The following is a 13,853-nucleotide window of genomic DNA, read 5'->3' on the forward strand; positions in this document are numbered from 1 at the left end:
TGCTCCACCGTGGACCTCCCTGGGCTGCAGGGGGACAGCCTGCCTCACCATGGGCTTCCCCACGGGCTGCAGGGGAATCTTCGCTCCGGCGCCTGGAGCACCTCCTCCCCCTCCTTCTTCACTGACCTTGGTGTCTGCAGGGCTGTTTCTCTTACATATTCTCACTCCTCTCTCTCTTGCGGCTGTTTTCTCCCTGTCCCAACTTTTTTTTTCCTTCTTAAAAATGTTATCACAGAGGTGTTACCACTATCACTGATTGGCTCCGCCTTGGCCGGTGGCGGGTCCGTCTTAGAGCCGGCTGGTATGGGCTCGTTTTCTCTCGAACACAGGGGAAGCTTCCAGCAGCTTCTTACAGGAGCCACCCCTGTAACCCCCCCCGCTACCAAAACCTTGCCACATAAAACCAATACATAAATGCTGTTAAATTTCATCTTTTGTAGTGTGATTTTCATTTATTACATTCTCACTTTAACAGAGTTATTTTACACTATCTGTGATCTTCCAGTTGTGGATTAAATAACTGCAAATGAGCACTTGGACAAAAAAACACATTTTCAGGGCATGCTTGCTTTTATACCTTCTCCTTGAGAATTTTAAATGCAATTTATTCATTAGATACATAGATGTGGACAAATGTCCCTATACTGTAGTAATTGCTGCAGTATTAAATGCATGTGTTGTGGTCAAGGGTTTGGATGCTATTTTCAGATGCATTGCTTGTATGCTAGAGAAACGTTAGAGATGGAGGAGAAGCACTGTTCAAGGCTGGGTTAGTCTTGAAGCCAAAATTTGTAGAGAAAATGCTGATGTAAAAAAAACCAAACAACAACACTCTATGAAGGAAGAAAACTCTGTGTGTGTGAGACAGAAAACGGGTGTACAGGCTTGACAGACCTGTCTGTGCCCCAGACTACACACTGGATGCGTAAACTCAAAGTCTAGTATATCTGTGTATGAGTAGGATGCAACTTGCCTGGGTCTGAGCTATTTGCTTGGGAATTGCTTTGTAGACATTGGAGATGAACAAACACCTATAAAGAATGGGGTGGATCACCTCCTGGGAACGTGTCTTCTTCCCATGGGCTGTGAAGGGAAGCCAACAGGACTAGGCTTTTTGATCCTTAAGTAAAGGAAGATGAATTGCTTTCCATCTTGGGTCACCTGTTGGCAAATTCAAGAAACTGGTACTGAAGTCCCTTCTCTGCCTTGAGATCAGAGCTAAGACTTCCTAGCAGGGTTTTGTGCAAGTGTGGCTTTTTTTTTTGTTTTGTTTTGTTTTGTTTTGAATTACATCCTATAGTGAGGCAAAGTAATCAGCCATTCTCTGGTCAGGTCTTTTTGAAGGGAGGTGGGTGGAATAAGGAACAAACCCGCCCCAAAAACCAAGAAAAGAATCAGCTACAGGAATTTTTATCCTCTCCCCCCCTCTTTTTTAATAATAAGGAGATGTTTAGAGGAGTCTCTGGTCAGTTCTTACCCTTTGTTGCAGATTGTTCACAGGACCCTCGCAGCGATGCTGGGCTCTCTGGCAGCTTTAGCCGCCTTAGCTACTGTTGGGGAGGTAAGTTATCAAACTGTAAGTGCTCACTTCGTTTCTGGGTATGATATCATAAATTTCCTTGTTTGCCCTGTTGTGACTGGGCACATAACAGAGCAGTGTTTTTTAGGAGAGAGAGATGGTAGGGCAGACAGCGGGGTGGGGAAGCATCTTGGGGAAAACAAGTCAGCCTAAGGTATAGGCAAGAACAGTAGAAAAAAGTCAGTTGTAGCTATTTTGTTCTGATTTGCGGGAAGCTGAGTACAACCGTTTTTAGCTTAATTCCGAGTTACTTTAACACTGTTATTTTCAGTAATGTTAGGTTACTAAGCAAACCGAAATGGAAATACATTGCCTTATACTACCCTAAATAATTACATCTCATGCTTACATCTTCCAACCCTTTTATTTCCCCCCTGCTTACTCTTAGTTGATATTTAGTGAAACCTCTGATTGATTTTTCTCTGTTTTTTCTCATAACTGGTCACCACATCATTGCCATGTTCCCTTAAATTCCCTCCAGTTTGTTCACAGGTGAAGCAGTCTGCTTTTGTTCTCTTACCAAAAAGGAAACTGGACTGTACCATGTAATTTGGTTATCTTTTATTTCTATAATGCTACATAAGGAACAACTAGATAAACCAATAGTCTAATGTAAGCTTTTGATAGTGACCCACATAGGATGGCAGCAGTACTTTGAATTAGTAATAACAATAATAGTAGTAATAATAATAGCAATAATGGTAATAATAGAGAGACCTTTTTGTGTACCTTATAGGAACACTTAGTAATTTCCATCATAGCTTATTTAAATGGTTCATCAATTGAGTGGAGTTTATATTTCATAGCTAATCACAAGTTAGGTGTTTCATGGCATTCACTGGTAATTGTATTTTCTGATTGCAGAGGCCAAGTATGGTCAAAGTGGTGGAGTGGATTGATTATGAGACACTGGCGCTGCTCTTTGGAATGGTAACTAAAATGTATCTTTTGCTCTAAATGTGCTAAAATAATCACATTCAATATAGAGATGTTTCCCTTTTAAAGATTTTTTAAATTGTACTTCACTGAGACATGTTATGATGAAAATTTGGGTCTTAAAGGATTTATCGAAAAGGAGGTTGATCACACCCCTGAAGGAGCCTTTTGAAAGTGTTGAACCCTTTCTAATTTTTTTTTTTAAATCTGTAAAATTGTGTTGATAACATACTAAAAACATCCTTGAGGTCTGTAAATGGAAAGACCTGTTTAAATGCGAAGTATTATCATTCTCATTTATCTTGTTAATTTTGTTTACTCAAAACCTTCCTCAAACACACTCTGCTGGAAAAGTGGTTTTCTTTGCCTTAGTCAGTGCTGTTTGGAGCAAAAGAAAAGCAAACCAGAAATGGAGGAGAAATATCTGATTAGATCATAATCATATATTATTTTAACCACTTTGCACAGAGCTTTTTATGGTAAAGAGAGTTGTCCAAGTGCTATTAAACTCTAACACAAAATATTAAATACACAGAGAAAAAATTACAATTATCTGCTGCCATTCTGAGCTTTTATTTCTTGACACTGGTCCCTGCTTCCTGCCTTCCCCACAGAAAAAGAAAACAACAACAAAAAAAATCTGTTGGGAGCAAAGATGGAAGGACAGGAAACCTCCCAGAAATGTGGAAAAATGCAAGAAATTCTTGGAGCTGCTATCTTCTGCACTCTGTAGAGCAGAAAGCAAACACACTTATTGGCTTTTCTTGATTAATGACATAAAGGAGATACATTAAGTACTTAATGTATGATGTCCATTTAGTCAGTACAAACTAAATTCAACCAGACTAGTATGACATTTGCAGACTGTTAATGATGAGAACTAAATTTCACCATATGATGCATTAACAGGAGATATCTGGCAGCTGTAGTGGATATCCTGGTATGTAGGTGACCAGATTTTCAGAGTTGTGTCAGATAAGAAGGACTTTTGTCAGAATCACAAACTACATTGTTTTGGTTTTGTGTAAATAATTCAGTTGCAAGCTATTCTCTTTTTATTCATTTTTGGTAGATGGTTTTGGTGGCCATATTTTCAGAGACTGGATTCTTTGACTACTGTGCAGTAAAGGTAGGCTTGTTTTGGCACTCTTAATTATTACTGGATTAATCAAGTTAGTATTTAATCAGATCTCTTGCACCAAGCACTATCTTTGAAGGACCTTTCCTAGGGCAGTGTATACTTATCATGTTAGAAATGACAATGGTCAACTTGTAATTTTGAAAAATCTCTTAGGGATGAAAGGAAGCCCTTAAGGCAATGCTGTTTCTACAGGAGAAAGGCAAAGGTCCCCAGTAGGGTACACAAGCATATGGACAAAATAAAGCTGAGTTATTCCCCTGACTTCCCCAAGACTGCTGTTCTGCTGTAACAGAAATCTGTATTTATGCCTGGCAGGGGGAGAGAGGAAATATGGGAACCATCATTAGCTTTACAATCACACATGAAAAACGGCCACAGACCTTTGCACAGTAGCAGAACCAAAGATTACACGAAAAGGGCAATTCTGATGGATTGGTTGTAAAGCAAGTATTGCCTGTGGTGAGGGACTCCTTCACATGCTGCAAAGCTTAATTTTCCTGAGAAGGGTGGAAAGAAAGAAAACAAAAGTGACAAGAACTGCTCTGAGCACAGAACCCCTAAAGAAAACATGGGTGGACACAACCCCTGCCTACATAGCTGCCCAGACTACGTAGCGCCGGCAGTGCTGCTCTGACGATGGGGAAGGTGTCCCAGCGTGTGGAGGGGGTGGGAGCTCTGAACCACGTTAGTCCACCCAGACATGCAGCCAGAAGATGGGGGCTCAGCCCTGCTCCTGACACAGACCCCTTTCATGCCCGGCAGCGGAGCATTGTGTCTCTTCAGACCTCTTTCTTCCTCTGCATGATAGAAATGTTTGCCCACTTGCAGGAAATGTTTTCTTGCTGAGTTAATTAATATTGGAGAAGGTGCTATTAGAGGTCATGGAGTAGTAAATGCTCTGAGCTCACTGTTGCCTCATCTTTGGTGAAATTGTTTAATCTAACATTTTTGAAAACTAAGCTGGAGTGATCTAGTCCCTTAATTTTGTTTCTATTTGTTTGGTTTTATTAGGCTTATCAACTCTCTAGAGGCAAGGTGTGGGCCATGATTACGCTACTGTGCCTCATTGCTGCAATTCTTTCTGCATTTTTGGACAATGTTACCACTATGCTGCTCTTTACTCCAGTAACCATAAGGTACTTTATTGTTATGGTTTTGGACCTGGTCTTATAGCCGGCAATCAGTAGTAGACATGTGTGCACAATGCTTGTTTGAACTTCTTTTTAATCATCAAAATGGAAATAAAAACTTCAAATACTCCTATTGTAGTAGGGTAAAGAGCTAATGTTTTCAAAGGGATTGGTTGCCTTTTCCCTTTGTGTTAATAGTGAGCACACATCTGAAGCCTGTTACACTGCCTTGGCAGCTAACTATTCTGGTTTGTCTCCATATCTGAACTGCAATAGCATGTTGCACCAAATGCTCCCTAGTAGATGAAATTTTTTTCCTGTAAGCAGGGAGAATTTTTTAATTAAAGCTGCCTTGTCCTTTACTGGCTAATATCTGTATACAATTTTAGATAGTAATTTATGTTTTAGTGAAGTTGTTATCCCTTCTAATACTAGTGACAAAAAAATTTAAAAAATCTCCAGATTTCAACTAAAATCTTTGTTTTAGAATATGCAACTGAATTTTCATCCTGCTGGTGACCATGACATTTGTACAGCAAGTGGTTAATTCCACAATTTGAGGTTAGATATTTGGAACATTTAATAGAGAACAGCGAATTTAATTACTTCAGATTTCTGTAAATTAATAACACGTCATTTGCAACTGCATTTAATCAATGTGTGATTATAAATTAGTGTTTAACTTGAATTTAACCTGTGTCTGGCCAGGCAAACCTGGTTAATCCAGTTCAGTTTTGGAAAGAACTAGTGTGTTTTTAAAATGATCCTGAGTGATGTAATGCTTGCAGTCATTATCACATTAAAGTATACAAAATTCTATTAAGATATGCTCCCACTTTAAAATGTAGTGTAAAGCAGTAAAAAGCAATTTTGCAAGTGGAATTTATTCTAGATTGGGAAACAGCTGGTGAATTAAAGCTCCATTTGTCTTCTGTCCGATTATATTTTAAGGAGATCACTTTGCCTTACTCCAATCAATAATTTCACCTCTAACAGTAAGCAACACTGGAACTATTAAACATCAAGTTTTCTTTAGCTGTGTTGCAAAATGTTTTGAATTAACTATAATTGGGAATGGATGGAAATCCAGCCATCAATGCATCACGAACTACTGTTCACAGGCAGAGGTACTGTAGCATTTATTCCATTTTCAAAGAATCACAGAGTAGCCCAGGTTGGAACAGACCTCGAAAGACCATCTAGTCCAACTTTCACGGGAAAGGGAGCCTAGATGAGATTATCTAGCACCCTGTTCATTCATGTCTTGAAAACCTCCAGCCATGGGGACTCTACCATGTCGCTGGGGAGGTTGTTCCAGTGGCTAATTGCTCTCACCATAAAAAATTATTTTCTTATGTTGAGATGAAATCTGCCCCAGTGCAACTTGTACTTGTTGCCCCTTGTCTTCTCCAGGTGGCTCCTTGTGAAGAGAGAGCCTCTGCCTTTGTAGCCGCCCTTTAAGTACCCAAGTTTTATGCTAAATGTATACGAAGTACTTTAGTTTTATACTAAATGAGTTTATAATGCTGAAGAAGGGGGAACTCAGTATGTGGGAAACATTTGTATTTGAATCACTATCAAAGCTAAAATAAAATTTTATCTCGTCTAGTAAAACCAAATAATTGCCTGTTTCTAAAAGCTTCATGCTGGAGGTCATTTTTTTTTTTAATCTTACTGCCATTGTCTTCAGCCCTTGTCTACAGCTTCACTATGTTGCACTGCGCTGTCATTGCCATGGAGATAAAGCTTGCAGAAAATCCTACTGAATCTATGAATATAGGGATTTATATTTCCATTAATAAGGCGTAAAACATGATACATGTTTCACTCTGAATTTTGTAGCAAGCTGATAAAAAAATTAATAACTACCCCTTTTTAGCTATAATTTATTTTCAAGATACGTTGCTATTGGGAACTGGAAAAGGCTAATGGTTGTTCATGTGGAGAATTATATAACCAGGGTTAAGTAAACTGAAGAAGTTTGATCCTACCGTATAGCTAACACATTCTGATGGTTTTATACTTTGGGCTTGGCCTTTCTTGGCTTATCTCGGAGGTTCTCTCTTCATGCTAACACTAGGCCCATCAAAAAGAAAGAATCACTAAACAAAAGTTAAGGTGTTATTTTGAAACATTTGGAAATCAAGGAGTGATGAAGTTAACATTACAACTGTGGTCTTGTACCACAATTGATACAATTGGGCCAGTTGTACTACAAAGTATCCTTTAACTGCATAATTTTATGCTGTTGGGGAAATAGTGTATTTTTGCACAGTTATTTTGTTCTGCAATTTTTATGTGCTGACACATGTCATGTGACTGTTTTTACTGAGTTTTAAATTGACACTCTTGGTGACAGCATGAATGTATCAAGTTAAGCTTTTGTGCAATACACTCTCTTCTCCTTGAAATACAGGTTTTAATAATACAGACTGAGAATGAACAGTAAAGCTCAACTCTTCCTTCAGGGAAACGTGTGACAGCACTACAGCAAAAGCAATCCTGAGGAAGCATTCCTGCTGCCCACTCTTCCCCCCATCCCGTATTAGGTAGAGGGGGCGATAATTTAAGTGTGGCCTCCATCTTTACATACTGGAGCAACATTTTGATAAGCCATGAGCAGGAAAGCAGTCGTTCCTTATTCCAAAGTGCTTAGGTGTGACCTTAACTTTCAGCCTGTAATACCACAGCCCAAGTATAAAGTCAGACGTGTACTTCAGAAATGAGCAGATTGTGTGGATCTGTGCGTAAAGGTAATTTGTGAGAGTTGAAGTAATCTGTGTGAAGATTACTGTGTGTAAATGGGCTCTGAGTTGAAATGGATCATGAGGTTACTGAGTCAATCCCGGTATTTGCCAGAGAGCTTTAAGATGCTTCTTATTAAAGAAGCATTTTACTTTTTCTTATTAAAGAAGCAACTTACTAAAGAAGCATTAAATATTTTTGAACAGCTAAAAACATTTTGAGACTTTTTTAATAATGAGGAATGTGTGTTTTCTACTCTTATTGCATTACAAATAGAAATACTCATGATCAAACTTTAGAGAAGGGGAAAAATAAGAAAGAATAAACTGGATAAACCTAGGCTGAAAGCTGAGGTCTCTAATAGATGATTCATGGCTAGTAGGTTGTCTGCACAATCCTCTACCACTGCTCCCCACAAGAAAGTTAATAACTGATGCTGAGTGCAGAGCCTGTGGTTGCCCAGAATAGTTTTCCATAGGTCAGCGTAGCCTGGGGACCGCGGTTTAAAAAGTTGAATGATGCTGAAAATTTGAAATCTATTTTCTGTGCAGTCCAATTCTTGTAATAGTTCATTACTTTTAATGAAAAGGTTTTTTAAATGCATCAATTTTGTAACCATTAATTATTGTATTATAAATGTAAAAACATCTATAATTTTTGCATTTATATTGCTATAATTACTGTGGCACATATAATGTAGCATAATTAAAACTTTAACAATATACACACAAAAATATTATCTTTAAAGTCTTGCAATTTTTCAGTGAAATGGCTGTATTTTGTAAATTTAATAAATTTTAAGATTTAAGGTAATTTAGTCATAGGGTAAGAGGTTAATTTCATTTTCTTTATACTGCAGGCTCTGTGAAGTACTTAATCTTGATCCTAGGCATGTCCTGATTGCAGAAGTAATCTTCACAAATATTGGGGGGGCTGCCACAGCTGTTGGGGATCCTCCAAATGTGATTATTGTTTCAAAGCAGGAGCTGAGAAATAAGGTATGTACTGCAAGCTGTTTGGCTACTAAAATTAAGTACTGATGTTGACTTATGCAGTGTTGAACTTTCTCTTCCCCCAGACAGTCATATATAAACAGAACATAATCCACTTTTCCCACTACCTTGTTTCTCTCTTAGTAGGATGATCAGACAGAACAGAGTGATCTTTTGAGGACAAAATTGAGATGAAGAATAGACATTTTCATACAGACTGAGAGTACTGGTTTCCTTTTTTTTTTTTTGTGGTGGTGAGGAGGATTTCCTTGTCAATGGCAAAGTGAAGAAGGAAGCAAAACAATGGAGGACTGTAAAGAGACAGCAGCAAGTTGGAAAAAAAGAAAAATGTGAAAATGAAGATGAAAATCCAAACTTTTTTTTTCAGAATAGGCTTTCTTTCAAAAGTTAAATATATTGAGACAATTCGATTCCTTTTCAGAAATTTCAAATCAGAAATACTTGTCCATATGCAAAACCCCACAATGTGAGAGGCGGCATTGCCCCTGTAGACCCACGTCATACACGACTCCGCTGCAGGCAGAGACTTTGTCCTTCACCCGCAGCCCAAGGGGACGTGGGGGGTGAGAGGGGGGTGCCCCCCATGCAGCATGGCCTGCAGCTGGCTCCCACCTCCTGCCAACAGCATGATCTCCCCAGGGTGCAATGATGGATTTTAACTTCCAACACTTGGCTCTTCTAACGTTTCATTTTGCTGGGTGACTGGTCCCAAAGGGAAGGCTATGGTGGCTGGTGCTGGGTGGGACTGCAGGTCTCCAGACACCTGCCAGCAGGACTGTCCCGGTCCCACCACCTCCTCCCACCCACGTGGCCCTCTCTGCCCCGTGGACAGGCAGAGCCACTGCTGGCAGGTGCTCACCTTCAGCTTCTGCAGGGAGCTGGCGTTTGCATGAGTCTTCCACGCTTTCAGCTATCCCGGCCATCCCTGAACAAGGGGGCATCAAGTCCCACTTCTGCCTCTGACACTGTGCTCCCAGTATCCCTTGGTGCGTCACCCGTCTCTGGTGCGCTGGGGGCAGCAGGGAGACAGTCTGCGTAGGATGCAAGGGGCAGCCCCTCCTGGGATGGGGCAGCTCTGCTCTCCTTCTGCCTCTGCACCACCACCACCACCAAGCAGCACGATGGCAGGGGCAGTAATATAATGGGCATGTCTGTAGGGACACCAGGCATCATAAACCCCCCAAATAAATAAATTTAAAGGAATTCAATGTAGTGTGCGGGCTAGTGTGAAATTACCTGTGCAAGTGGGATGAGGGAATTGTAGTATAAAATTCTAGGGTTTTCTGTTTTGTTTTGTTGTGTTTTGTTTTTTATTTGGAGTCAATTATGTTTCTATTGCTGTACCAAAAAAGGATGTTTCCTAATTAACTGAACACACTCTAATTAATTAAGTACTGCCCAGGTTGGAAAATGTCTTTGAAAGTTCATAGTATTTAATAAACCGAATGTTTACCTTCAAAATATTTGAAATGTGCTGCAATTAGTTTGTTTGGATGATGACTTTGGAGACTCCGTAATATTCCTGGCTCAGGATTTGATAGCTAAATTTTACATTTTTAAATATGAAATCTGTGCAACTATTTAAACATTCTTTTCTAAAAAAGAATAATTAGCACCTGTAATGGAGGTCATTTTCCTAAATACTCAGAAACTCATAGTCTCTGTAGAACCTTTAGAAGTGGGTGTAAACATGGGAAGCAATTAAACAACCACACTGAAAAGAAACAATTTTACATTTCTCTTGAATGAGATATTGACAATTTTAGGAGGACTCAGATGTATAAATACCCTAGCAAATGTGACATAGCAAATTCTGTGTTTGAAACAGGTACAAAAACTTTCCAAATGTTTTCACTCTGGATTGTTTTCAGATCTTTTGTTGCATCACAGAAATCAGGATGTAATGAAATAGATCAGATTCAACACAGGACCATGGGACTTGTACTGCTTCTTTCCTATATTCTCAACAGTTATATCTATGTATATGAATAAAAGAGGGTCAAAGACCTACCCTTGGCTCTGAGGCTGAGTGGCATGGACTGGCTTATGTCCTCACTGCTTAGGTCTCACCCCCTCTAAAGGAGATTTGCCTGGGAGAGCGCTGGCAGGAGTAACTGGTTAAAGCTGGGAGTGAGGGCAGGGAGGGAGCGGGACCATCTGGTCTCTTACAGTCTGTGCTGTTGAACTAATAGCTCAATTCCTAATTTAGTCCACCTGCTCCAGCATGCTCTCTTTTGTTCAGAGGAAGAAACATAGACATAGACATGGTCTTGTTTCTGAAACTACTTCTAGCAAATGCTGCTGTGAGGAAGGTTTATACGATCAACCACAAATCTGCCTCTAAAATGCATGGGGTGTCTGCTGTATCTGCACCAAGTAAAATTTATTCTCTCTGGTTTTTTTTTTGTTTTGTTTGGTTTTTTAGTATTTCAGAGGTAAAAGTTCTTGGGTGCAATAATAGCATTTTGGAAACAGCGCTTCATGCAATACTTTTTATAGTATCTATTATGTCTTCTACAGAAAATACCTTTTTTTAAACCTCTTTTTACCATTATGGTCATGTTTTTGCCATTCTAGGAAGTTTTTCTCCTTGATAGTGTCATTGAAATTCCCTTTTTCATCCTTTTGCACTTCCTCTTCAGCATTATTTTTTCATAGTAACTACAGGAGTACTTGGACAACTGCCCCTGTAGGAGGCTGAATAGTGTATTGCACTATGTAGATGATTGTTTTTTCTGTTTTATTAGCTGCGATCAAGAAGAGAATTTTACCACTCTTCCTGAACTTTTACTGCTGTACATCAACCTCTAAAAGCAGCCTAATAAGATACGATGCAAGTTTACACTTTCTTAGGAAACCTTGGTTTTTAAATCAATACAAAATGAAGTGCAGCTTTGTTACTTTGGGTGCTGTTATTGGGTTACAGCATTAGAAATGCTTTACTCTTTGTTTACTGTAGTGCTGGCGAGATTTTTCTCCCTAGGTTCTGGGGAAATCTCATGACATATTAAGAATATTTTATTTAAAATATGTTTGAGTAAATAAGCTTTTTGTTACAGTTTACTCATTAAAAGTCTGTTCATTTGTCTTGAGATGCAAATAGATGCCAAAAGGATTTTTTCTTTGTAGCAGTGGTTAATTTATAATACTGACATTTTCCCTAACATCATGCCTGGAATCAGTGGAACATTTGCACAATAGGAGAGGAAGATTTGTTGTATTCTTGCTTGTTCTTAGTTGGAGTTAGAAGAAGTTTCACAAAATAGCACTTATGTTGTGATTTTAGGGAAGGAAAATAAGAGCTTTCATTAAGAGCAAACAGAAAACTCATTCAGTGAATAAAAAACTTTTTTTTAATACCTCCAGAGTACTGCTGCTGACTGGCCATTGTTAGCAAAATTATATTTTTATCTTGAGGAGATATGTGCTTCAGACCTTGGGAACTCCATTTTTATATGCACAATAGGGCATGAAGCGGTTCGAAATGGTCATTGCTTTCAGAAAGGTTGAACATTAAGTCCTCTGTATTTAGGAGCTTCACAAGTATCTACCGTCACACCTTTGAAACCAGAAGTTGCTTGTGTTCTCAGCTTAGGCTGTGATTACAAGTTCTTTGGAGAACGGATGGTGAATAAGTCTCCAGAACAAAATGGTGGTGTGAACACAGTGTGCACTAGTGCATCTGGCTTTAATCTGCCTAAAAGAGGAAATTATAAGAGCAAAGGCAGTTTTAGCATGTGCTAGCCACTGGATTATATCCTCTTATTTACTGTCTTTGTTAGCATGTGATAAAGCCTGTTCCGTTAATCTGATGTTTGCAGAGGATTTGGGAGTTTTGGCATTCCATTCAGAGTTATTCCTGTCATTTGACAGGAATTCCCTAGAAAATGGACAGCCATGAGGTTCTCCTGTTCTGCCTTTCAGAGACTTTCAGTCTTCATGCTGAAATTTAGCATGATGTGACATTAGATGATTAGATTGCATGAAAAATTGTGGTACCAAAAATTTATGAATAAAAGTAGATAATTTTGAAAAATGGAAGAGAGAAAATCCTATATATGAATCTATAAAGGCATTTCAAGCACTGGCAGATTGTGAAATGGATTCCTGTAGTTCACTGGGCTATTTTTGTTGAGTTTGCTTGATGCAAGCTTGTTAAAACTTTTAATCAATTTGTAGAACTCCTGCCCTTTCTGTCGATGTTTGATTCCTTTTCTCAAGAAAAAATGAAAACCTAGGTAAGGTATATGAAATAAAATTTATGTGTTTATAGCTGATTTCAGAATTTTTCCATCTCTGCCTGTAGTAATCATTAAAGAGTATAGTGCAAGAAAAAAGGAGGTTCATCAGTGTCTCAGATAAGCATTATCTTCATGTAACTCTGTTAGACCATCAGTGATTTCTGGCTCAGCAACATCATGAACAGTTCCCCCTGAGACAATGTAGAACTCAGTCACTCAGCTAGAAGGGATGTTTAAACCAGGGATGTTTAAACCAGTGTAGAAATAATAAATTACTCTTCCTCATTTTATTAGTCTTAAAATATTAAGTAAAGGGCATTCTGGCTAGAAGTACAGTATTTGCTGCTTCCTGAATTGCTGACCTAGCTATAATTTTTGTATTCTCCTTGCTCTAAAATGGCAGATTTCTTCTGGAAAGGTCTGAATTACTAGAAGTTAATTTCACACCTCCAAAAGCAATAATAATAAAAAAATAATCAGGATGGTAGAAAGCTAGGTTTTTAGGAAAACAATATGATAATTCCTCCTAATATGAAATTGATATATTTGACTTTGCATTTAAAACTACAAACCAAGGAAAGATGCCCACTCTGTTTCAGCTCTGAATCTGTAGGCAGTGGAACCTTTAGGCTGTTGTCTTACTAAAACAAAATCTTTAGATTTTCTGTCAGCTGGGAAACAGGAGAAATTTAATACAATCAGCATAGCCTCAAGTAAGGGACATTTGAAGCATGTATTGTATTTATCTGATGGATTGAAATCTCCTGCAAGAAAAGTATTTCTTGCCTATTGTGCATGTCAATTCTATTTCAGTCTATTGTGCAGGAAAAAGAAAATCTTTATGAAAATGACATTTTGTTGTATGCAGCAGACATGTGGAGCACTTTAATGTGTTTTTACAATGCTGAATCCTGGCCCCAGCAGTACAGGGGACTCAGGAGGTATAAAATGTGTTATCCACAGCCACAAAGGGTATGAATGTAGGCTCTGTGGAGATGTCGTGTGCCCTTTCTGGGGTGTAGGAAAGGGAGCAGGAGCAACCGAAGTTGTGTCACTATCTTGGTATTC

At 38.8% G+C, this 13,853-nt stretch overlaps 1 protein-coding gene across 1 annotated transcript in view; it reads left to right on the forward strand.

Moving 5' to 3' along the window:
- Positions 1-13,853, forward strand: part of OCA2 (oculocutaneous albinism II) — a 183,611-nt gene that overhangs the window by 54,588 nt on the left and 115,170 nt on the right. The window contains exons 9-13 of the mRNA XM_010580473.1: positions 1,490-1,561; positions 2,444-2,509; positions 3,588-3,644; positions 4,668-4,792; positions 8,391-8,529. Of these exons, the coding sequence (XP_010578775.1) occupies positions 1,490-1,561; positions 2,444-2,509; positions 3,588-3,644; positions 4,668-4,792; positions 8,391-8,529 (459 nt within the window). The remainder of the gene's footprint in view (positions 1-1,489; positions 1,562-2,443; positions 2,510-3,587; positions 3,645-4,667; positions 4,793-8,390; positions 8,530-13,853) is intronic.

The sequence above is a fragment of the Haliaeetus leucocephalus genome, unplaced genomic scaffold, assembly GCF_000737465.1.
Source record: "Haliaeetus leucocephalus isolate CR32 unplaced genomic scaffold, Haliaeetus_leucocephalus-4.0 Scaffold712, whole genome shotgun sequence".
Lineage (NCBI taxonomy): Eukaryota > Metazoa > Chordata > Aves > Accipitriformes > Accipitridae > Haliaeetus > Haliaeetus leucocephalus.